Here is a 22,999-nt window from a genome sequence, read left to right as displayed (position 1 = left end):
ATGTTGACAACCTTTGTTCTGGGGCCTGATACAACTGTAATCTCGCCCATCAGGCAAACATTGTCGCACACCCTATTTTATGAAAAGGGTTCTGCCTCGAATTTCAAAAAGCCTTGATACAGACTGCGACATGAAAATGGATGACGTATCTGGAAACTCCGAGTGAAGAGTGTTCTGCTTTTCCCGCCAAGAGAGAGCTAGGAGAGTTTTAAGGGTCTGATGGTTGGGGCTCTTGCATATTTGGGAAGGAGAGACATTGTGGTGCCCAAACACGACTAGCCAATTAGAAGCCAACTAGAAGCGCCAACTCAGGCGCTTCTGAGTGAGGATGTAGTCTGAAGTTTGTCCCCTCTTTCTTTTGCAGGGAGACAGAAGTCCGTTCTCGTGAGGTCCACCCATAAGTCACCATGTATGAGGACTGCGTCAAGTCCACTGAGGACTATTATTTTGTCTGTGAAAACGAGGGCACGTGGGGCATTGTTCTCGAGTCCTTGGCAATAATCGGCATAGTGGTCACAATTATACTACTCTTGGCGTTCCTCTTCCTCCTGCGAAGGGTTCAAGACTGCTGCCTGTGGAATACCCTCCCCACTCAGATCCTCTTCCTCCTGGGTGTGCTGGGACTCTTCAGCCTTGCCTTTGCCTTCATCGCTCAGTTCAATCAGCAAACTGCCCCTGTGCGCTACTTTCTCTTTGGGGTTCTCTTTGCTATCTGTTTCTCATGCCTCTTGGCTCATGCCTCCAACCTGGTGAAGCTAGTCCGAGGTAGAGTCTCCTTCTGTTGGACTACAATTCTGTGCATTGCTATTGGTGTCAGCTTGTTGCAGGTGATCATTGCCATTGAGTACGTGACTCTCATGATGACCAGGGGTATGATGTTTATGCATATGACCCCTTGTGAGCTCAACATGGACTTTGTTGTCCTCCTGGTCTATGTCCTCTTCCTGATGGCCCTCACCTTCTTCGTCTCCAAAGCCACTTTCTGTGGCCCATGTGAGAACTGGAAGCAACACGGAAGGCTCATCTTTGTCACTGTGCTCATCTCCATCATTATCTGGGTGGTGTGGATCTCCGTGCTCCTGAGAGGCAACCCGCAGCTCCAGCGGCAGCCCCAGTGGGATGACCCCGTCATCTGTATTGCCCTGGTCACCAATGCATGGGTTTTCCTGCTGCTGTACATCATACCGGAGCTCTGCATTCTCTACAGATCGACCAAGCAGAACTGCCCTTTACCAGGCAACACCTGCCCTGCCCCAGCCTACCAATGCAGCCTCAGAGTGGAGAACCAGGAACTCTCAAGAGGTACTTTCCCAGGGGATTTGGGGAGCAGGGAGGCTCTCCCGAGGGAGAAATTGAGAAACGAGGTGAACCAAGAGGGAACAATAAGGAAATGGTCACAATTTAGGTGGGTGACTTCGGAGTTCCAGCATGGAGATAGAAACACCCAGAATTGATGTTAAACTTTTATGAGAAATCGGTGCTTCCAAAATACCAAGATTTATGGGGAAGAGGCCAAGACAGAAATGAATCAAAGGCCCTAAATAAAGAGGGTGTGGCTCTAAGTGCTCACGCTGGGTAAAGAAAGGCACCCCCTATAAAGTGAGTTAACCAGCCCCAAATTAGGCTTGGACCAAGCAATTGCATGACCTATGATGCTAAGTCCAGATGTTTTGGCTATCAAGGGCACAAGTCAATCCCAGCAACGGCGATTGGTGTTTTTTTTTAATTTAAGTCTTGAAGTTAGTTTGCCCAAACATCATAATAAACTGATTCATAGGACTCATCACCTCATTAACAGCACAAAGCCCAATAACTCCCGGATTTCTACTTTTCATACCATTCACTGCATGAAAGCCTTCAAGGTTTACAAAAAGTGGCAGGAAGAGCCACTGAATCAGAATTCTAATAAAGGCTCAGATGTGTCATCACTAATAGAAAAAAAGCAACTTGCTTATGGGACATTTTCATAAAAATTTCTGGCCAGATTTTTATCGTTCTCGAAGACCAAGCCACCTGACTATACTTTTTGCTAATGAATAAAGTAGATTAACTTTGACAACAAAAATGCTCAGACCCTAACAACCTGGGGGAAATAGTGGCTAATTCTGGTTATCTAGAAATATGTCAAAACACATTCATTCCTTTCTGAAACATCTGGCCTATTATTCATAACCTAATATCATAGTTTTACATCAATTTTTATGTCTTAATAGGCATCTGATTCCTTACAATTTATTTCTAATGTGCAAAAATTACGTTATTTTATATTTTGTAGAGCACACATAATGTTCACCAGGCTCAAAAAAATTAATAGAAGCCTTCCCTTTAAGTGTATACACGTTTTTTGAGCTATAATCTATGGCTAATTACACATTCAAATTAAATGCTGCTCAGATTGATGCATCCATTAATTCTTTTCAGTGCAGTTGACAGAGTCGGAAATTAACGCTATACATCCTTCCTATAAGGGTTTTTCTTTCCTTGTTGATGGTGCATCATTAGATCACTAAGGTTTGTGGCAGAATTGCAGAGTCAATCCCCAAAACTACTTCTCAAAGTTCTCATCAGCAGATAGGATAAAACTTCTTGTGTCTGTTTTACTGTTGTCGTATGTTTCCAGGAAACAAAAGTGAGAGAGAAAGAGAGAAGAGTTCTCAGAGTTTTATAATGCCCCAAACATACCTGGATTTATAACAACCAATATTCTATACCCCAAAACACAGGTGTTTCAAGTGTTCTCAGGATTGTCTTGGTGGTAGAACAAGGGCGTGCAAAAAACACGTTTCCCAGTGATATCTTCATTACTCATGCATGATTAGAAAATCCGTTTCTGAGCAGGAAATGGCCTGCCAGTGACAGTCATTATCAATGTAGTTTGATACTGTTTTTTTTTTTTTTAATTTGACAGACAGAGATCACAAGTAGGCAGAGAGGCAGACAGAGAGAGAAAGGGAAGCAGGCTCCCTGCTGAGCAGAGAGCCCGACTCGGGGCTCGATCCTAGGACCCTGGGATTATGACCTGAGCCGAAGGCAGAGGCTTTAACCTACTGAGCCACCCAGGCAAGCCTTGATTTTTTTTTAATTAATAATGAGGTAAAGAATATAAAGATTGCTCTCCAAATTGGGCAGAATAACCAGAAACTTAAAGTTGGACAACAAAATCAGATTTTAGGTCAGCTGGGAAAAATACAAATATCAAAAATTAGAAAAATGATTAAAACTTAGTACAAAATACAGGATTACACCAAGCTGGGAAAAACATACAACACAAGATAGATAAGAACCAGACAAGTAGAGTGTGATAACAGGAACTTGAAAAACCCTAAGTGTGCCCGGTAGGTCACAAGCTGGTGAGAGGAAAGCAGCTTACCACTGTCTTTGTTTTCATTGGCTCAAAAAACAGTCACGGTAGCGTATCAACAGACGTGTGGTCAGCCAGAACAATCAGGCTATTGTACTTGGCACTGGTCAGTCTCCAAGGAGAATACCCATTCCAGTTCTGGGGTCCACCAATGAGAAGTATGGGGGAACTTGGGGAGGCTAAGAGGGAACCACAAAGATAATTAAAGGATTATAACATGCGACCAAAGTGGAAAGGTTAAGACAATGAAACAGGTTCCTTCATCACAGACTATTCAAATTCTCTCTCTAAATTCTGTAGCGAAACATGGCATTTTGTTCAAGTCCATGAGACATGCTTTTGTCATGTGACTCTTCTGATGACTACTGCTTGTTGCTGTGACTCCAGTCACATAACTATTTTATTTACCACTGGGTTGTGGGACCAGAATTATTTATCAGAAAGAAGAGTGAGACCAGAGGAGATGAGCAGGGAATTTCACAAGCATAAAGACCTCTCTTGAAGAAGTTGCTGTCCTGTTTCTTTCTGTCTCCAACGAAAGACAAGGTGCAGAAATGAACTCAAACCAAAGCGTGAAGGATTTAGATTAAAAGTGAAAATAAGAGTTGGTAAACACTGAAATAGATTGGTAAAGGGGATTAAGGACTCCATTTCCCTGAGAGAGTCTTTCAAAAGAAGATTAGGTTTTATCTTCCTGAAGTGGTTTATGGACTTAATTCCAAGATCGAAAAACATCTGGTTGGAGAATGAAAATGCATTCAGGAATGTTACTACGGACCCCCAAACAAATGGGCAGAAATATTTTTTGCCCCCTATTATAAATGCGTTCCTAGAAAGCTGTATATTGATTACACTTTTTAAAAAAATCAGTTGCCCTTTTAACTGAGAATTTTAAATGCCATATAATTTGTGGAGATCTTAAATATTGACTATCAGCCACGATTCTCTCTCTCTCTCTCTCTCTCTTTTGTTTATGGAGGGAAAGCTCCTGTTAGGATTATCACTACTTTATCTGCTTTAGCGTACTTAAGATATTGTTATGTCAAGTTTGCTAAGAGGCAAGACCCATGTATATTTTAAACTATCACATTGCTATGGGCATTTTTTTTTTCTGTTTGTTGTTTGAAGGTATACAGACAAACCTAGTATGATTCATTTTTAAGGTATTAAGACAAAAATAATGAGTCTATGCAGTGTAAAAGGGGGTCAATAACTATAAAATGATGTGAAACAAGAGAATGTTCTTGCAAACTTAAGTCCATCAGGTTGTTTTCCGGATAGCAAATACCAGCTTCATATATATATATATCTCCTTAATATAAGGGATTTTTAAAATTTATTTATTTGAAAGAGAGATAGACCATGAGCGAGGGGAGGGACAGAGGGAGAAGCAGACTTCCCGCTGAGCAGGGAACCCAACAAGGAATTCAGTCCCAGGACCCTGAGGTCATGACCCGAGCCAAGGGCAGATGCTTAACCAACTGAGCCTTCCAGGTACCCTGCAAATACCAGCTTTCGCTGGACAGCCCTTTTGGACAATTTTCAGCGTTTTTTTTTTTCCTTCAAGACATCCCGCCCCTCTCCTTCCTAGAACAAACCCAATTTCAATGGTCCTAAGCAGTGTGATTTTTGGTTTTTTGCAGGAACAAATCACAAAACTGTTTTCTCACCCTCAGGAGCTACAAGTGACAGAGAGACACGTGGCATAAAGTAGGGAAGAAGACAGTGAGTCTGGGCAGGACTTGTTTGGTCTGAGGACAGATACAGCAAGCATTCGCCATTCCTGAAGAGGCAGGGAGCGTGAGAAAATTGGGCAGTGTGGGGCAGCAGAAAGAATGCAGAATCTGGGTGCCCTGGCTTTGAGGCTCAGCCCTGCTTCCTGCCAACTCTGAGGCAAAACCAAGCTCCTCAACCTCTAGGAGTTCAGGCTCCTAGTCTTTAAATGATGGTTCTAGTGTCCTCACCTCTTCCCCATGTAAACAGAAGGTCTTCCTTACTCAACTCAGATTTCACACCACGAAACGGTTGCAGGTTGAATAGAGAGAAACACTCAGCCTTTTGGTAAATCCATGAGCAACAACTAGTGCTGGAAACTTCTGGAGAAGGTGGCTTCTCCAATTTATGATCTAGTCGATGAGTATGTTGGATGAATGTTGGTCACCAAGGAGCTGAATGTCAGAAAGTCTCAAGGAACTCAAGGAATGATGCCTCAAGGAGCAAAGTTAAACTAAGAATTCAGTTTATTCTGCCCCCACCCCCGGAAGGAAGGGCATTCCAAATTTCACAGGATCCAACCCTCTAAAAAATATCAGTAGGATGATGATGTCAGAGCACCAGTCATGACCACACCACTGGATACTAACTCACAAAGCATAGCAGTATGGTGTTTTCTTTTTCTTTTTTTTTTTTAAGATTTTATTTATTGATTGATAGAGACACAGAAAGGGAACACAGCAGAGGGAGTGGGAGGGGGAGAAGCAGGCTTCCCGCTGAGCAGGGAGCCCAATGTGGGGCTCGATCCCAGGATCCTGGGATCACGACCTGAGCAGAAAGCAGACACTCAAGGACTGAGCCGCCCAGGTGCCCCAGCAGTGTGTTTTCCATACGTCGTGCCCTATTTGAAGGGCTTTATACGTACTGATGAGCTTAAATTTCAAGACAAGCCAATGAAGTAGCTTTACTGTTATGATCATCATTGTCCCTCTTTTATTCCCATCAGGAAAGAAAGGCAACCAAAGGTTAAAGAATGGGGCCCTAGGTTAGCCCACAGCTAGCAAGTGAGAGAGCCGCTAAGCGTGAACATTCAGGGCGAGGCCACGCCTGTGACCGTCAAACAACGAATGTGTATGGAGCCAGGCCCCGGTGTGAGGGCAGATACGGTCCCTGTCCTCGCAGAGCCTACAGTCTTGTTGAGGAGCCTGACATTAAATCACATGCTCATGCATGTGATTATTCTATGACAGGAGAAAATGATCTCTAGGGATCTTGTTTTATAAAGCTGGTTTTTTATAAAGCTGAACCAAAGCTTGCAGAGTATCAAGCCTGAAGGGACTTTAGAGATGATCTAGGTAAGGCCTTGTATTTTCCTGTGGAGGACAGTGAGGTACACAAGGTCACACAGGTAATACCACGGGAGAAAAGACCTTGACCCACTGCGAGCAGCGCTCTTCCTCTAGGTGATGACCAATGTTCGGTATCTTCAGTCCCGAAACACAGATGAATACACAGATACTACCCACACCCAACCTTCCTCATAAGCTTTAAAAACACTCTTTTTCAACATCATAGATTTAAAAAACAAACCAAAGCCAAAACCAAAGACAACAAAAAACAGCCTCAACTGAGAATTCCTTTTCAAGGGTCAAGAGCCTCTTCACAAGCCCTCAGGTCTTCTCATAGCCCTCGTGTGCTGTTTCCAGGTGACTCTGACACTAACCCAGCCCTTCCCATCTTTGGCTTTCAGCCCGAGACAGTGATGGAGCTGAGGAGGATGTAGCATTAACTTCATATGGTACCCTCATTCAGCCGCAGGTAAATGTGCTCATCTACGGTCACCGACGGACAGAGCAAGGACTCCTTCCCTAGGAGAGTTGTCAGGCTTCATTTCCAATGTCTATACCGACCTGAGAGAGGAGAGGTAGGGTAGGCTCGTCTCCACAAGCATGAGGAGCTTGAGCTATCCTGATAAAACCCGTCCCGGGGCAGGGCAATAAAGGCAAGGGATGCCATCGCGTCTGCCCAAGCCCCTCCCGATCCCCACCGCCATGCATCAACAAGGTACTCGGCTATAGGCAAATGCCGCGGGCAAGGAAAGCAGCTCGAAAGGTTGGTGTGAGTATGACAAGGAAGAGGCTCACTGCTTTTCCCCTTGGGGACGGCCGGGAACTGTAAATGTGTATGAGGTCAGATCTGTTTCTATTGTCCATCGGTGGTCTAAATGAATCCCCTGAGCCCCGCTAGCCGCCTCTCTGAGTCACTGTGTAGCTCCTACAGCCCAAGCCACCCCGGAGAGCTGGGGCAGAGCCGTCACCCTCCCTCCTCACCAGATGCACGAAACCGTTTTAATCCTTTCAAGGCAAAAGGGGAAGGAGCATGACTGAGTAGAACTGGAGGTGACTTGTGTTTGTGTCGGATGACTTGACGGCGTACAGAGGCAGGCAGCCAAAAATACCACACTGGGACACAGTTCTTATATTCTGGTCCCCATAACTAAAATCCGAGGGTGGAAGTCATGCTCACACTGGTTGCTCAAGGAACTGTACGAGGCCACTCTAACTAGCTAATCCCTCTGGTCTGTTATCTGCGGCTTGGCCTTTTCCTGGAAGGATGGCGCACAGACCAGGATGCAGAGAGAGCATTTGCTGTAATGAACACTCTAGAGGACAGTAATAGGATGAGAAAATATTTATCATCCTCTCCAAGAATTTCTTGGATTACTTCAATTTCCAGTGATCAGCTATTCAAGAATCTTGCAGAAATATCTTTGTTACTGGTTAAAGGGAAGAGGGTTTAAAAAAAAAAAAAAGTTTTTATGTGCGTAGCCTCTATTTTTTTTCTTTTCTTAACAAAGGATTAAGTGATGCTGAAATGATATTTCAAACATAGCTCTGGAGAGTATCACCCCTTGCATTGACTCAGAAAATTGACAATGGCCTTTCTTCTTTTCCAGACTGTTGATCCCACACAAGAGTGTTTCATCCCACCCGCTACACCAAGCCCCCAGCAAGATGCAGAAATATAAAGTCCACAGAAAACATGCATAGTGGAAACTCAGAAGACCATCCTAATGTAGCCCTGATGGGTCACTGGGGAGCCCCGAGTCTTGTTCCAGCCAAGTACCGGCTCATTCTTCCTTCCCTGCTTCCCAGTCCTTTCCATCCATCCAGACCCTTCATCAGAAGACTACTGTCTCAAGCATAATTACAATCTTGCTGGCCACCCTACCTTGACTATGTGTCTCTTTCTTCTTTCCTGAAACTGAAGGACTTCTTTCCTTAGCAGTGCGAGAACTAACTGGCAGCTCTTACTAATAGGGCCAAAAGACCTTGGCCTGAAAAAATTAGGGTCATGTTACTTTGATAAAATATAGAGGTTAGTAGCAACTTACTCCTGCATTACTTCTGTAGTCATTTTTTATAAAGGGCCCCTTTATAAATATGACAGACCCAGAATTTGTGATAAAAGTTATAGCAAATTCCTCAGGATCCCATTATTGGGCATTTTATTTTATTTTTTTAAAGATTTTATTTATTTATTTGAAAGAGAGGGAAAGGGCACAAGCAGGGGGAGCAGCAGCAGCACCCTGCTGAGCAGAGAGGCTGATGTGGGGCTAAATCCCAGGACCCTGAGATCATGACCGGACCTGAAGGCAGACCTTTAACGGACTGAGTTCCCCAGGCGCCCCTCAATTGGACGTTTTAAGTAACACAGACTTCAAGGCTTGGATTCTGGCAGGGCTTCTCCCATGGTTTTAGCACCCCATGCCAGCAGACATGGCTGAGGTCAGTGACCTGCTTTGATGAACCAACAACAGCAAAGAAAGAGCCACCCTAGTTGATGCTCATAAATGATTTCAGGTGGTGCATATAAAAAGCACCGTCTGCCTGTCTTGATGTTTCCAGGGAGCTGAGGCCTCTGCACTAATTACTCTGCCTTCATTCCTCCTGCAGTCCCACATCCCTCCCAACGGACCCATCAGTTCTCATGACCCACGTGCTGTACCTAACAGGTGCAACAGGACCAGAGTTAGAAGTGTGCCACCAGAGGGCTTCTTAGGGCCTGATTTAACCCTCTCACCTTCCAGATAAGAAAACAGAACTCTAGAGCAGTGAAATGACTTGCCCAGAGCCTTGCCCACACAGCAGTTAGTGGGAGTCCAAGTCTTCCAACTCATAGGCATTCAATAAGGCTTCTCCATGCCTGTATTTCTGTATTAGCAAGTACAGTGTGGACCCGCTGAGAACCAAATGTGATAGTTCAGACCAGTGAGTGCTGAGTGCCTCCTATGTGAAAGCAATCTGAAAAGAAGCTAGACTCCATACATGGGGGGGAGACAGCCTTTTTTTGTGAGCAATATACAGCCTGAATTGCTCAATGCCACCAAGCATTTCCTGAGCACCTGTGAGGTACCAGAAGCTGTTCTTGGGTTGAGCCCTAATCAGATAAGGCAGACAATGCTGCTCTAGCAGAGCCTGTGTTTTTCCTGGGGGAGATAACACAATGCAGAGAATTTCAGGAACCCAGCTCCCTCCTTTTCCAGATGAGGAGAGAGATTTGGCCAGAATAATATGGCTTGCTAATGGCAGAATCAACTAGAATCCAGATCTCCAGCTACTGTCCAAAGGCTCCCTCACCCTCTACACAATGTTCCCACATTTTATATGATTTTCTGCTACCCTCAGATAGCAACTCCTTGTTAAAATCTGCGTCCTGAGCCATGTTCTCAGAACAATCCAGTATGTAGGTAAATGCCCAAAGAGTTTGACCTTCTGCCCTTATTGGTAATACCAAATTGAGGGAGAAGGTTTAAACATTAAGACTCTGACCTATCTATTAGGTGGCACACCATTTAACAAACCACATAAAGAACCCAACCTGAGAGGGAAAACAACCCATGGAAACTTAGAACAGCTCTGGAAGAAAATTATCATCACTGATGCTCTTAGTTTTTAATCCTAAAAATGATGACAACAACACCTTCATCATAATTCTGTTGTGGTGTGGAGGGGAGGGGTGTGGTGTGGTGTGGTGTGGTGTGGTGTGGTGTGGTGCAGGCAGGAAATGTTTCTGTTGAGTTGGCTGTCACATTTTAATAAACCCATTAAAACCATAGATGATGGCCCATATTGTTTCCCGAAATGTTTTTCTTAGTATTAGTAAAAGTAAAATTGAACCTCTTTGTGCCAAAATTTGGACTACTTATTAGTTAGATTTGGGGGGATTGTAAGGTGACAAGTGCCTCAATCAGGCTGTTTCCAGAATGAAGTTGTGGTGTAAGGTTACATATGGCAGCGGGGAGACAAAACTCCTTTCCGCGAACCAGAACAGCCACTCAGCCAGCCTCATGGCCATGGAATACCATCAAGTGTTGGTAGGAGCATGTTGTCCTCACCCCAGCCCTCCAACTCCCCTCAGCCATTTTGACACTTTCTTCACTGTCTCAATTTCCTTTTGAGGTATTTTCACATACCCACCCTCTACCAGCTGACTGGTTCTCTCCCCGTGTGTCATATTCAGATTCCTGAGAGGGAGCCTGAATGGTCCAGCTGACCATCATTGCTTCTGACTGGAAGCTCTCTGGAAGTGGCCCTCTTAATTTACAATCAGCCTGTGGACCGACTGTCTGTGGGTCTGGTCCCCACCCTTGGTCCATTCAGCTATGCCTGGCTTGGTCATGTGGTACAGACTTGGTCACATATGTCTGCTCCCTCAGCGGGAAGCTGTGGGCAGGGAATTATCCTCCAGCCAGCAAGGCATAGCATTCATCATGAGTGGCCAACACAGGAGAGCTTGGTCCAGAAAAATATGATTTTGTGAAGTTAAAGAATATTTTAATAAAAATTAAAATTTGAAGTTTATGCAGCAATTTCCATAAAGCTAAAAACCCCAATAGTCCTCTAAGTCAAGAGCCATGAAGAACCACTTAAAAGAATAGATAAAACTATTTGTGATGGGCATATTGTACTAATTACTCAATTCAGCGAGTATTATTTGAAGAGTTAAACTCATTTACTGGGGCGCCTGGGTGACTCAGTCTGTTAAGCTGCTGTTTTTGGCTCAGGTCATGATCACAGGGTCCTGGGATCGAGTCCCAAATCGGGCTCCCTGCTCAGTGGAGAGCCTGCTTCTCCCTCTCCCTCTGCCTGCCACTCTGCCTACTTGTGCTCTCTCTATAGATATCAAATAAAGAAATAAAATCCTTTAAAAAAATAAAAACAAACTCATTTACTTATATGTCCTGGGTTGTATAATTGGAAAGGCGCTAATTCTCTAAAGTATTTTAGATAATCCTCTTCTGATTTTTGTTTATTTATCCAAAAGGAAGCATACCGGTGAAAACCATTATTATAAAATCTCTTCCTGTTGGGGCTCCTGGATGGCTCAGTCGGTTAAGTGTCTGCCTTCAGCTCAGGTCATAATCTCAGGGTCCTATTGGGATGCCGGTCAAGCTCCCTGCTCAGCAGGGAGTCTTCTCACTGTTCCTCCTCCTGCTCATCCTCTTTCTTTCTCCCTCTCCCTCTCTCTCCCTAATAAAGAAATAAAATCTTTAAAAATATGAAGTACCTCCCTGGTGTAATGTGTCTGGTTAGCTCAGTTAGAGCATGAAACTAATGAAATAACTGTGGAGCTAACATATCCTTTATCTTGATGATTTTTTCCTGATCCTAAAGACCACCAAAGATTTGTTTCCCTCCACATTAAATTTCATGCTCTCCCCATAAGCTTTAAAGGCCTTCCAGATATCATGCCTTATCTCAAGCTGTGGTCTGGTTAGGCTAAAATTTTCTCACTCTATCATTATTCCTTCTCTTTTCTTTTAAACTAATGATCCTTTTCCTAAGATTATGTCTACTTCAGACTGGCCAGATTCATGCCTTATTATCCTTCTTTTCCTCTTTCCACAATAGGTTCCAAATCTATCTTTTCCCAGAAACTTTCTGTGATGACATAAGGACCTAGGGTTGTCACACACCAAGCCCTTAAGTTATAGCAGAATGAGGTTCCTTTTTTCCCTCAAGCTCAGATGGTAAAGAGGATACTTCTACAGCCTTTTCCTCAGATTAAGCCTAATTATCTAATTTAAAAGCACATTTAATTTATGAGCAATAAACTAGAAAATCTATTTGTGCTTCCTTTGGTACAAAAGCCTCTGTATTTTTCATGTAAAGAAGGTGCTTCTCAATTAACATTCAACAGGGGCAATCGTGACCTTGACTTCTGAGAAGACATGCTTCACGTCTCCATAAAGACTTCTCCTTGGAGTCATTGAAAATATCTTCATGGCTCAGGCCACTTCTAAGCTGTTGGTCTCTTGTGAGACATCATTTTTGCTGCTCTTCACAGATAGATAAGTTAGAATTAGGTTTACATTTTAACATGTAGCAGAACTTACTTATTCAAAGGACTTCGATGTGGAAGACTCAGGAAGCACAGGATGCATCCATCACTCACAACATTATTAGAATGCCTTCCCTGGAACTGCCTTCAAGAAATCCTCAAGAAAATCAGTGGGATTGGATTACGGTGATGGTCTCTGTCAGAACTGAGAGCTGAGTTGAATGCTGTATTTCTAATATTTATCTCACCCATCACTCAAAGAACAACCAAGTGTACTTTGGAGATGCCATTGGACATCTTTCTGGATTTTTCTAAAGATGGTGGAACTATTAGAATTTAAACCACATTCAGTAAGTGGTTAAATCAAGTCTGGGTTTGGCAAAGTTGCACCAGATCACCAACAGGTTGAATCCTCCAAGCAGACTTTTTTTTTTAATGTAAAAAGTAAGAAGATTTTATTGACTTTTATATGTTCTTAGAGAAAACTATTCACATGTAAAAGTTTGACATTTGATAGGAGATGTATTTACACTTTATTTTACATATAAATTCTTTCATTTGGGGTCAGACATAATGTTTCATTTCAACAGGACTCCCACACGATTATAGTCCCAAGCTCTTGAGATAATGGCATCGTCATAGGGTTCAAGGTAAATTACACTGGTAGGGATTTCACTTATATCTGTTATTGTCCAATTACTGTAGCATAATGGAGTACATGCTGTAAGCAGATACGGAGGAAGCTATCCATAAAAAAAAAAAGGTGTAAAACACAGGTAAAGAAAATATACAATTTGTGGTATTTCATATATATTTTAATCTAAGGAACTGACATTTTTTTTATTTGTTTATTTTCAGCATAACAGTGTTCATTGTTTTTGCACCACACCCAGTGCTCCATGCAGTACGTGCCCTCCCTATTACCCACCTGACATTTTTAACTCACTCACATGTTCTTTTATGTGATATAAATGCACCAAGGGAGTCTGCTTTTAAAATTCCTTTTTAATGTGAAATTTACCTCTCAGTTATTCTCTTTTTAAGGGTCTACAAATGACACATCTTCGTAAAACAGGACCCACTCGAATATACAAACAAGGCTGGATTTTTTTTTAAATATATTCTACAAGTGGAGCATTTTGTTGTAAATCCCACCCAGACTTTATTTGTATGTAGAAGAATCTTGGGCAGAAGTCATCTGCAATTCATTTTTAAATTCCTAAATGTTGAATTCCATGTCATTATTCCCAGGGCAATTCTGTCTGGAAAAACTGAGCTTTTTGATTTTTGATTTGAATTTACATCTGATTCACATTTTTTAAAAAAATGTTTGCTAGATCTCTGATATTATTAGGGATTTGTTTTAAGAGCAAATGAAAACCCAGGGAAAAGAAACAAGGAAACACCCATAGCAGGATAAGATCTTAACATCTGGATATTTGGGATGACTGGTCCCTTGGGCTAATGGCAATTCACTTTTAAATACCACTTTATAGGTGACAGTTTACAATTTACAAATGGTTTTCACATCCACTCTCTCATTTCATCTATTGGTCAGATTAGGCAGTTTATTTCAATGTGTGTGTATGTATATATTTATAGTTTACATACATATTTAATGTTTATATATATTAATACAATAGTTATATATTTAATTTTATATATTTATACAGTATTATATATTACATATATGTATTTTTATATATACAGATACATATATATATATTTACACACATATATATATATCATTCTAAGATACAAAGAATCTCATCTAAAATTGTGTTTGGGCCACAGCCACTCTGCTATTTTTTAACAGTATAATTTAAATTGCATCTGTAAAATGAAATAGTCACATATCCCATGAGAATCCTTATTTATGGGCAGAGATGTCACTGACAGATTTCCAAAAAAGACTGTGCTTTTGGTTTTTAGCTACAGTTGTTACCACCATGTCCTGCTATTGATAACTCTTTTTTCTAAACACTGAAACAAGCAGCAGAATGTGTCTATTTAGGAAGTAAAGAAAGTCAATTTTATATAAAGTGTTAACTCTGGTAGTCATAAGTGCTCTTTGCCAAATGTTTTCAAACTCTCCCGCCTCCAGGCACAAAGCAGGATTGCACTTTTGAGGTTGGGTGGGACCATGACACTAATTCTGGCCAATACATTAAGCAGAAATGATGTCAATTCCAAGGTCTATGCCAGGCAGAAGCAATTAATTGTCAGTCCAAGACCCTCAGGAAATTGAATTCTTTCTACCATGGTGGCAAGCCGTGGCTGCTCTATCCATCTGGATTCCAAGATGAAGATGTAGTAGAAGCAAGAAATAAGCCTCTGTTATTAAATCACCTAGAGTCGGAGCGGTTACCATGGCCAGCCCAGCCCATTCTCACTGACTTGGCCATGAGCCGGTTGTTTGGTATCCTGAAGTAAAAGGAGGAGTTACTTGTCTGAATATTTTATTTTACCACTGATTGTTCTCGTGCTCTTCAAAGACATCCTTAGATTAAAGGAGAACCACTCTGTTCTTGACTGATAGATGCCAGGATGATCTGCCAGTCACGTGGCTCCACCGTTGTTCCCATAATTACAATTTACTGCGATAGCTGCCATCCTAAAAGCATGTAGAAGGGTGAAGTGAGGTGGTAACTTAAAAACACAGACTCACTCTGGCTGAGCCACTGAGGGCAAGGAAGACTTACCAGTGAGAGGTCAAAAGCCTGAGCTCTGTCTTAAATAGGTAGGCAGGAATTCCTAGGGCAGATGATGGAGGGAATGATAGAGCAGCCACCAACAGGGTCTTTGTGCAAACTAGAAAAATGTGCCCCCTATGGGTGGATGAATTAGAAAATGTGCCCCTCTCCCCCAACCCCAGAGATGCAGACTCGTGCCAGGACATGGGGCTTGGTAAGTGAAGCAAGTAAGGCTGCTTTCCAACTCCACTCACGATCTCAGCCAAGTGTTTCTGGGCAGTACAAAAACCAAAAACCAAAACACCACCACCAAAAAACTTCTCAGCTGACTGCAATTACCCAGATCTGCAAGGCAGGAAAAAAATGCCTGAGGAAAGGCATAGCTGCAAGCAAAATCAAGACCCATCCAGAGACCTGTAAAGCGTGCGTTATTGCTAGAGCACACATACACGGTAGTGGGCAGCAACAGGAGTCGGGTGCGGAGCTGGGCTGGGTCAGCTCACAGGGAACTTAACATCCCAAAGGCAGGAAGCGAGCCAGGGTGTGAGTGAGGAGCTTGCAAAGGGGGAGCCCATGCTGTGTTGAGCCCTGCTGGACTCTTAGGCAGAAGGCAAAAAGAGCACTCCTATTTACACTTATCCAATTGGAAACTTTCCATTGAAACAAATCTAAGCCCATTGCCCAATCTGTTTCCACTACTTTGTCAATCCTCATAAACCCAGGGAGGGACATGGCAGCCACACAAGCCTGGGAATGGCAGCCCCATGGGAAACAATTGCCCCTGTTGTGTAATCAGGCAGGGCAAACCGACAAACCACAACAGCCTGTTTTTATAGAATGGTGATGTGTTGTTTATCATGGACTTTTGGGCACTGATTTCGGTTTTTAGACATATTGTCACTGGGGTTTTGGGTGCTCCCTTGAATTTTGTGCCCCAGGTAAGTGCTTACTCTCTCCCCCCACGAGCCCCAGCCCCGCTGATCTGATTTGCGTGGAAGGGTGGAACTGGGAACAGAGATGGAACCTGGGCCGCACAGCAGAATCAGCTGGGATGTTTTAAAAGCTCTCCACGGCTTGACCTCACCACAAACCAATTAAATCTGAACTTCTGGGACTGGAGCCCAGGCATGGGTGCATTTTAAAATCTTTCCACACGGTTCTGTTTTGAAGCCAGGGTTGCAAACCACTGCCTTAAACAAGATACGTGGGATTAGATGTAAGGAACGAGGAAGACGGAAAAGTCAGGACCCTGGCCTGGGTCAGCAAGTGGATGATGATTCTGTTTTGTAGGGGAGCTAACTCAGAGGAGGGAGGGTTCCAGAGAAAACAGATCTGGGGGTGGGGAGGAGAGCAAATGTGTCCTGTCTTGTACTAGCTGAGTTTGAAGTGGAAATGCACAGATGAACACAGGGCTATGGACCTTCCAGTAGAGACAGAGACTCAGGAAGGGGGTTAGAGGCAAAGGTAGAAGTTGAGAGGAGGCGCGATTGTACCGGGAGCACAAGGAGGGGGCCCCAGGTGGGGACCTCCTGCTGAAAAAGACCATTCCATCCCTAAAGGGATTCTCTCCTGACGCCCAGTTCCATCTTTACCACGGCAGCAAATGCACCAAGATCCCTCCAGAAAGGGAACCTGTCGGGGCACCTTGGTGGCTCAGTGGTTTAAGCCTCTGCCTTCGGCTCAGGTCATGATCTCAGGGTCCTGGGATTGAGCCCCGCATTGGGCTCTCTGCTCAGCAGGGAGCCTGCTTCCCCCTGTCTCTCTGCCTACTTGTGATCTCTCTCTCTCTCTGTAGAAAATGAATAAAATCTTAAAAAAAAAAAAAAAGATTAGAAAGGGAACCTGAGTACTGTTTGTAGAACCACATCATAGCACTGGAAAACATACGGGGATTCTTCCTCTGGCTTGGAATTCAAATGCTGGGGAGGCAGTGACCAGGGTGTGCCTGCAAAATCTTTGGTTGATCTGCCAAAGAAGAAGAAACACAGCTAATTACCCACTGCCTTTCCTCAAGCCTGCTGGATCAGAAGAATCAGCTAGGAAGCTAGGACACCTGTTCCAAATAGAAATGTTCATACTCAGACCCAGACTGCTCACTGAGAACCTCCAGGAGAGGGCTCTGGGACTCTGCATTTTTAACAGGTACCCATGTGACTCTTAAGAGAGTGTGAGTTTGGGGGCGCTTGGGTGGTTCAGTGGGTTAAAGCCTCTGCCTTCGGCTCAGGTCATGATCCCAGGGTCCAGGAATTGAGCCCTGCATCAGGGTCTCTGCTCCGTGGGGATCCTGCTTCCTCCTCTCTCTCTCTGCCTGCCTCTCTGCCTACTTGTGATCTCTGTCTGTCAAATAAACAAATAAAATCTTTAAAAAAAGAGAGAGTGAGTTTGGGAAGCACTGCTCTGTGGACGAGAAAGTTCTCCCTCTTTGCCCTGGTTTGTAGCAAAGACTGTCCAGGCTTTCCTAGCTTGGCCCAGGACGGCAGAAAGTGATTGGCTGGATATGGCAGAATCAGTGGAAAGATTTTATAAGTTGGTCCTGTCACTGGAAACATTCCGTTTCCCATTTATGTCTTCTTTTCCTCCCTTTGTCCAGTGTGATGTTCAACCCCGGACACACTCACCCAGTTCTCCTAAGAGAAAATGTTGCCAAAAACAGCTTACTGCCTTGAAATTTAGGAAGATAAATCCTTCCTGAACCCATCTGCTGGCATGTTCATCTATTTCCAGTTAGCTTTATACAGACTGAAAGGTCCATGTTCATCCATTTGGTTCGAATCAGTTTAGAAAAATAATGCCCTTGAAAGAAAGAAAAGATTGCAATTGATCTTTGGGGAGAATCAATCTAAAACACTTCTCTGAATTTTGCTTTGAGGGATGTTTTCCTCTTTTATATTTGCAGCTTGTTCTTGTGTGGTTCTCCTAGGAAACAGCGCTTTCCCAAGCTTGACAAAGAAAAGCCTCGGGGAAATAAAACTTGGATGTGATGAAACGCACTCAGCCCAACAACTGGAGAAGCTCCTTTCTTGTCTCCAAGCCTGAGGCTTGTAAGTAGCTCTTCACACAGTGAAAAAAATCAACTCATGGTTAATCAGCAGATATTCATCAAAATTATTTCAGGAGAAATGGCACTGAAGACCCCTGAACAGTCAAGACGGAATCTGACCGTGGTGTTCTCTGTATGAGGTAATCCGTCCCAATCAGCCTGTGATGAGCAAAAAAATACCTCTCCCCGAAATTATATTCATTCATGCAACAAAGGCTCCTATGTCTGCAGACACTATGCTGGGCTCTGGGAATAGAAGACAAGTTGCTGTCTTCCTGAAGCATACAGAGGGATAAGAAAGAAAAAAAAAAAAAAGAACAGGTGAAACAGCAAATAAATACAATATCAAATCATAAGCGCTCAGAAGAAAACGGACTGGCCCACTGAAGACCAGCTACTGGGAGACCGCAGCATTACCGTGATGGATGAGGGCTCACAAAGGAAGCCATATTGGACAGAGGTGTAAACACCGTGAAGAAGAGTTTGGAGAGCTTTGGGAAGAGCTGGAGTAAGACCCAAGTGGGAGGCATAGACTTATGGGAAAACTTGTCTCTAAGGGAATGATTGAAACCATCCAGAACCCTAACGTGCAGAATCAGACCCAAGAAGGACTGGCAAACCAGACAGTGAGTCCATTACAAGATGGCGGAATGTTGATTCCCTAGATGTAGGGGCAGCCAGGCAGGGTTTGAGGTGACAAGCGCCCCAGACTGGCTACATCTGGCAGTGAGTGGCAGCATCCATTCACCCCCCTCCCCATTCACCCCCATCCATTTAAAATATTTGTGTCACTTTCTAAGTGTCCCAATAGTTGAAAATGTTTGAGAGGCCCTGCTTCAGGGTTTAGGCCCACCCCAATAGCCTCGTGATTACCTACCTAGGACTAACCACAACTAGGTGTATAGGGTACCTCCTCAAATTTCTTCACTATCTATAGGAAGGTCTTTCACACTGGAATGCATGTCTGGCCGAAGACACATGCTGAGAAGAGCAGGGATCTGGAAAGCTGCAGAAAGTGAGGTAATGCTATTTGATTGTGACACCGCCCTAAGGCTACCTGGGGAAGGCTGTGGAAAGCTAGGTCACGGGGTGGGTTGTGAGCCCTAGGGAAGGGACACTGGTGGCATGCCTCCTTCTCTCCTTCACCACCAACAATCTTCTGTTTTGTTAACTGATGTGAATGGAAATTATTTTTTATTGGCACTGTAATCTATATGCATACCTAGAGTTAGTCAGATTAAGGATATGATCTCATCTCACTGTGGAAAGGGCTGTGTACCTGATGGTCACATCTGATCTATGCACACATGTATAGATGTGCTATGTGTGTGGGGGGGGGGGGTGAACATTCAGGTGCGATTACCAGCGGACAACCCGCACATAGACTAGGGATCTCAGAGACTCTCACAGACTGCTGGAAAAAATATTTGGAGAGCCTAAAAACTTCTCCACTTTCCCTCTATGCAGAACTGATAAAGCATTGTATTTCTTCCTCTTCTCATTTCCTCTTAATTTGCAACATACGTGTGCATGTGCACGAACACACACACACACACACACACACACACCAGCCACCTGAACAAAGAATTCAGGTTCCCATGTGGTATGTCCCAGCTACCAGGCATGTCAGGAAAAGGAAGGGACAGAGGACCCAGCCAGCGCCTTTGAAAAGGGGTGGTGGGAGGGGGGGTTGGTCAATATCATTAAAAGAACCACCTGCACACGTCAGGGTCTGTGCCTTTTGGAGGCTGCTCCCCCTCACACCATCCCCCTCTTTCATCACAAATGACCTTCTGGGAACTTACAGGAAAAAACAGCCTCTCTTACTAAGAGATTCTGCGGAGAGGTTGCCTAATCCCACAGACAGTTCATGACACCCTGGGAATTGTAACTTCATGTTTTCCTGAATTTCTGATTCTTAAGGCCTTAATTTCCATTTCACCTCATGATGCTTGTTTCTTCATTATTTGGCCAGCCCCTGATTCTCTAACCCTCCCTCCCACCTATATGCCTTCTCTCCCTCCCGCTTCAGCCCACCCCCACACTTTCTTCCCAACTCAGCCTGGTCCTCCTCCCTCTCTCACTGCTATTTCAATACAGCCATGCTTACTCTGACCCGCTGCCTGCTTCCCAAGTGTTCACAGGGTTCATGGGTGTATGACTCAGACTCTAAGCTCAGGTTATGCAAGCACAACCCACAAACCTTTTTGATTTTGCTGAGCAATACAAACCATGATTTCTTTCTTATGCAATGAATCAGCCTCAAAGGACAACAGGAACCGGTTTTTTGGTACTTAAAAAAAATGGTAGCTTTTGTGTAAAGAACTCAAGCGGGTGATATTTCAGGCACTAGCTGCATGGACCTCAGGCAGACATGGCACACCAGTTTCTGTTAAGTTCAAGTGCCTTTGCAGAGGAGTCTCCATAATCATCATTTGCCAACAAAGTGTTGTTTACTATAGCACGTGAGGTCTCCGAGTGGCACCTTCCAGTCCTAAGCAAGGCTGTGAAGAGCTGTTTTGTAAAATAAAACTACCAGCCAGGGGATAGATTGTGACAACCAACACTGACACACAAACAGGTAAGGGTGTGTCCCAACAACGAAGAGCGTTTTCGTTTTCACCTGAAGGGCGGGGAGGGTTGGGGGGTTGGGGTTGCAGGTGTGGGAGAAGAAAACTACAGTAACACTGATAACCCCTCCATGGTTCTTAGACTCCAATACCAGGAGCAACACAGCAATTGCAAAGTCCAGAACCCTGAGCGTTCCAGCACTCCCTGGAGCTTATGTACTCCTGCCGACTTTTAACACAGAACTCCCCCATCATCCTCAATGGAGCGTCACTGAGCTCGAACACCTCCAGCAGCAGATGACCCACCACTTGGCAGGAAGCTCTTCTGGGATCTGCCTTCCTGAAATTTCTTACCGTTGAGCCACCTCATAGGCTGTTCTAATTAAAGACAGCTGAGCAGCAGCACGGGGTTATGCGTAAGAAATCCCGCTTTCACCCTCCAGCCCTATCATTTGGTAGTTGTGTCGCCTTTGCGCTTCCGTTTCTATAGGTATAATGCAAAAGCAAGATCATAATCATAATAACTCATAAGGTTTCTATAAGTAGCAAATAACATTGCACAAACAGAGCCCTTCAAAAGGCAGCTGGCACAGAAGAGGAACATGGTAAGTGTTCCTCGCTATGCGAATGTGCCCTACAAAGTCTCGCCCTCTCCAGGTCAAACATCCCCATTCCATCAACCCTGGTGTGTATCATGTCATTAGAAAGAGCTCCCGTCCTAGAAGCTCCTCCATCACGGGGAGATGCACTGAAGTGGATTTAATATTCGGATGTGGTAGACCGTGCCCCCTGATTAGGCGGGAACAGCACCCGCCCTGACCCAGGCTTCACCATCTCACCAATGCTTGCCTACGATGCCATTGGCTCTTTGCCCTTCTAAACCACATCACTGGGCGCTGTCAGTCTTGTAGACACCTAAAACTACCAGCCCTTTTCCATGAAAACTACTGTCAAACCAAGCCTTTCCAAACAATGTTTATGTGATTTATTTGGGGGGTAAGAATACATTTACATCTATTAAAGTAAATTCTTGGTGTGGGATCTTGCTTCCAGTCCTTTGCAATACAGTTGCCTTCCGTTTTATTATTCAGTCTTTCCTAATGTTGTGTCATGTGCAAAACTGGATAAATATGTTTTATTTTTATTCGAGTGGTGGATTAAAGTGTTACCCACACAGAGCCAAAGACAGAGCCCTGTGGAAAACCACTAGAGACCTCTATCTCTAAATGATCAGGTCTTCTGGAATGTTTGACTTAGGACTCCACCTAACTTTATTACCATTACCCCTGCCTTTTCCCATCTTGTTCATAAAGATAGCATGCCAAATGCAATCTATGCTTTTTCTGTTTCAATTTCTTGTGGGTAAAAAAAAGTTGATCTGGAATTATTCCTTCTTAGAGAGAGGTAATACTTCTACAGTGCTGGCCCCCACCACCTTGCCCCAGAGCTTAGGGCGTAGCTACATGGGCTTGCCAGAGGTTCTTTTTTTTTTTTTTTAATTGAGCTGATAAAAATCCAGCAGGATTAATAGATCAGAATACAGAAGGGAGCCTGGAGGAGAAGCAGCTGAGACCGGACAGTTTGGTGTTGTACCTGTGGTAACCAAATTCCATTCAAGGGTCACCTTCTTTTCTGTTGAAGAACTTGTTTGGATCTGGTGCTTGAGACACGTGGCTCAGGTTATGACAATAGAAGGGTTACTCCCAAAGGTTTTCAAGGACTGCCTCAGAAATCTGTCCTCAGGAAATACAGGGGGAGTGAGGATGCCCATCCCCCGGGCTGCAGCAAAGCCCCCTGAGGGAAGCACTAGTTTCATACTACAAAGGAGAGCAGGAGGGACCTGTATGGGTTTTGACTTAATATGGGAGTCAGGGGAGTTGAAGGATTTTCATGCTGGCAGGGAAATGAAGAACTCTGACTTTTTTTTTTTTTTTTTTTTTTTTTTGAGAGATAGAGAGAACACTAGAGCAGGGGAAGGGCAAAGGGAGAGGGAGAGAGAGAGAGAATCCCAAGCAGGCTCCATACCCAGTGTGGAGCCGACTTGGGGCTTGATTCCACAACCCCGAGATCATGACCTGAGCTGAGATCAAGAGTCAGATGCTTAGCCTTAACTGGACACCCCAGGTGCCCCTTTTTATTTTTATTATTTTTTATTATTTTTATTTTTATACTTCTGCCTTGTCCTACAATTCCTCCTTTGTCAGTCTACTTTCCTGAGAGGGAAATGTTCATTTGGCTTGGGGCTCATGGGAGTGTGACATGGGGTTAACCAGAATAT

General features: G+C 43.9%; 1 protein-coding gene across 1 annotated transcript; it reads left to right on the top strand.

Annotated features, from left to right (window-relative positions):
* The first annotated feature begins 407 nt into the window (after positions 1–407).
* Positions 408–8,102, top strand: GPRC5D (G protein-coupled receptor class C group 5 member D). The gene is made up of 3 exons (XM_046011799.1): positions 408–1,302; positions 6,825–6,892; positions 8,031–8,102. The coding sequence occupies exons 1-3, from the start codon at positions 408–410 to the stop codon at positions 8,100–8,102; spliced, it is 1,035 nt and encodes a 344-aa protein (XP_045867755.1).
* The last annotated feature ends 14,897 nt before the right edge of the window (positions 8,103–22,999 follow it).

Source organism: Meles meles, chromosome 7 (assembly GCF_922984935.1).
Source record: "Meles meles chromosome 7, mMelMel3.1 paternal haplotype, whole genome shotgun sequence".
Lineage (NCBI taxonomy): Eukaryota > Metazoa > Chordata > Mammalia > Carnivora > Mustelidae > Meles > Meles meles.
The sequence above is the reverse complement of the archived record's forward strand: the minus strand, read 5'-3'. Positions and strand labels throughout refer to the sequence as shown.

Bases quoted from the DNA above. Each gene is read 5' to 3' on its own strand.
- GPRC5D (XM_046011799.1), top strand. From the start codon at position 408: ATGTATGAGGACTGCGTCAAGTCCACTGAGGACTATTATTTTGTCTGT. The intron at 1,303-6,824 runs GTACTTTCCCAG...TTTGGCTTTCAG, and splicing joins GAACCAGGAACTCTCAAGAG to CCCGAGACAGTGATGGAGCT. The intron at 6,893-8,030 runs GTAAATGTGCTC...CTTCTTTTCCAG, and splicing joins GTACCCTCATTCAGCCGCAG to ACTGTTGATCCCACACAAGA.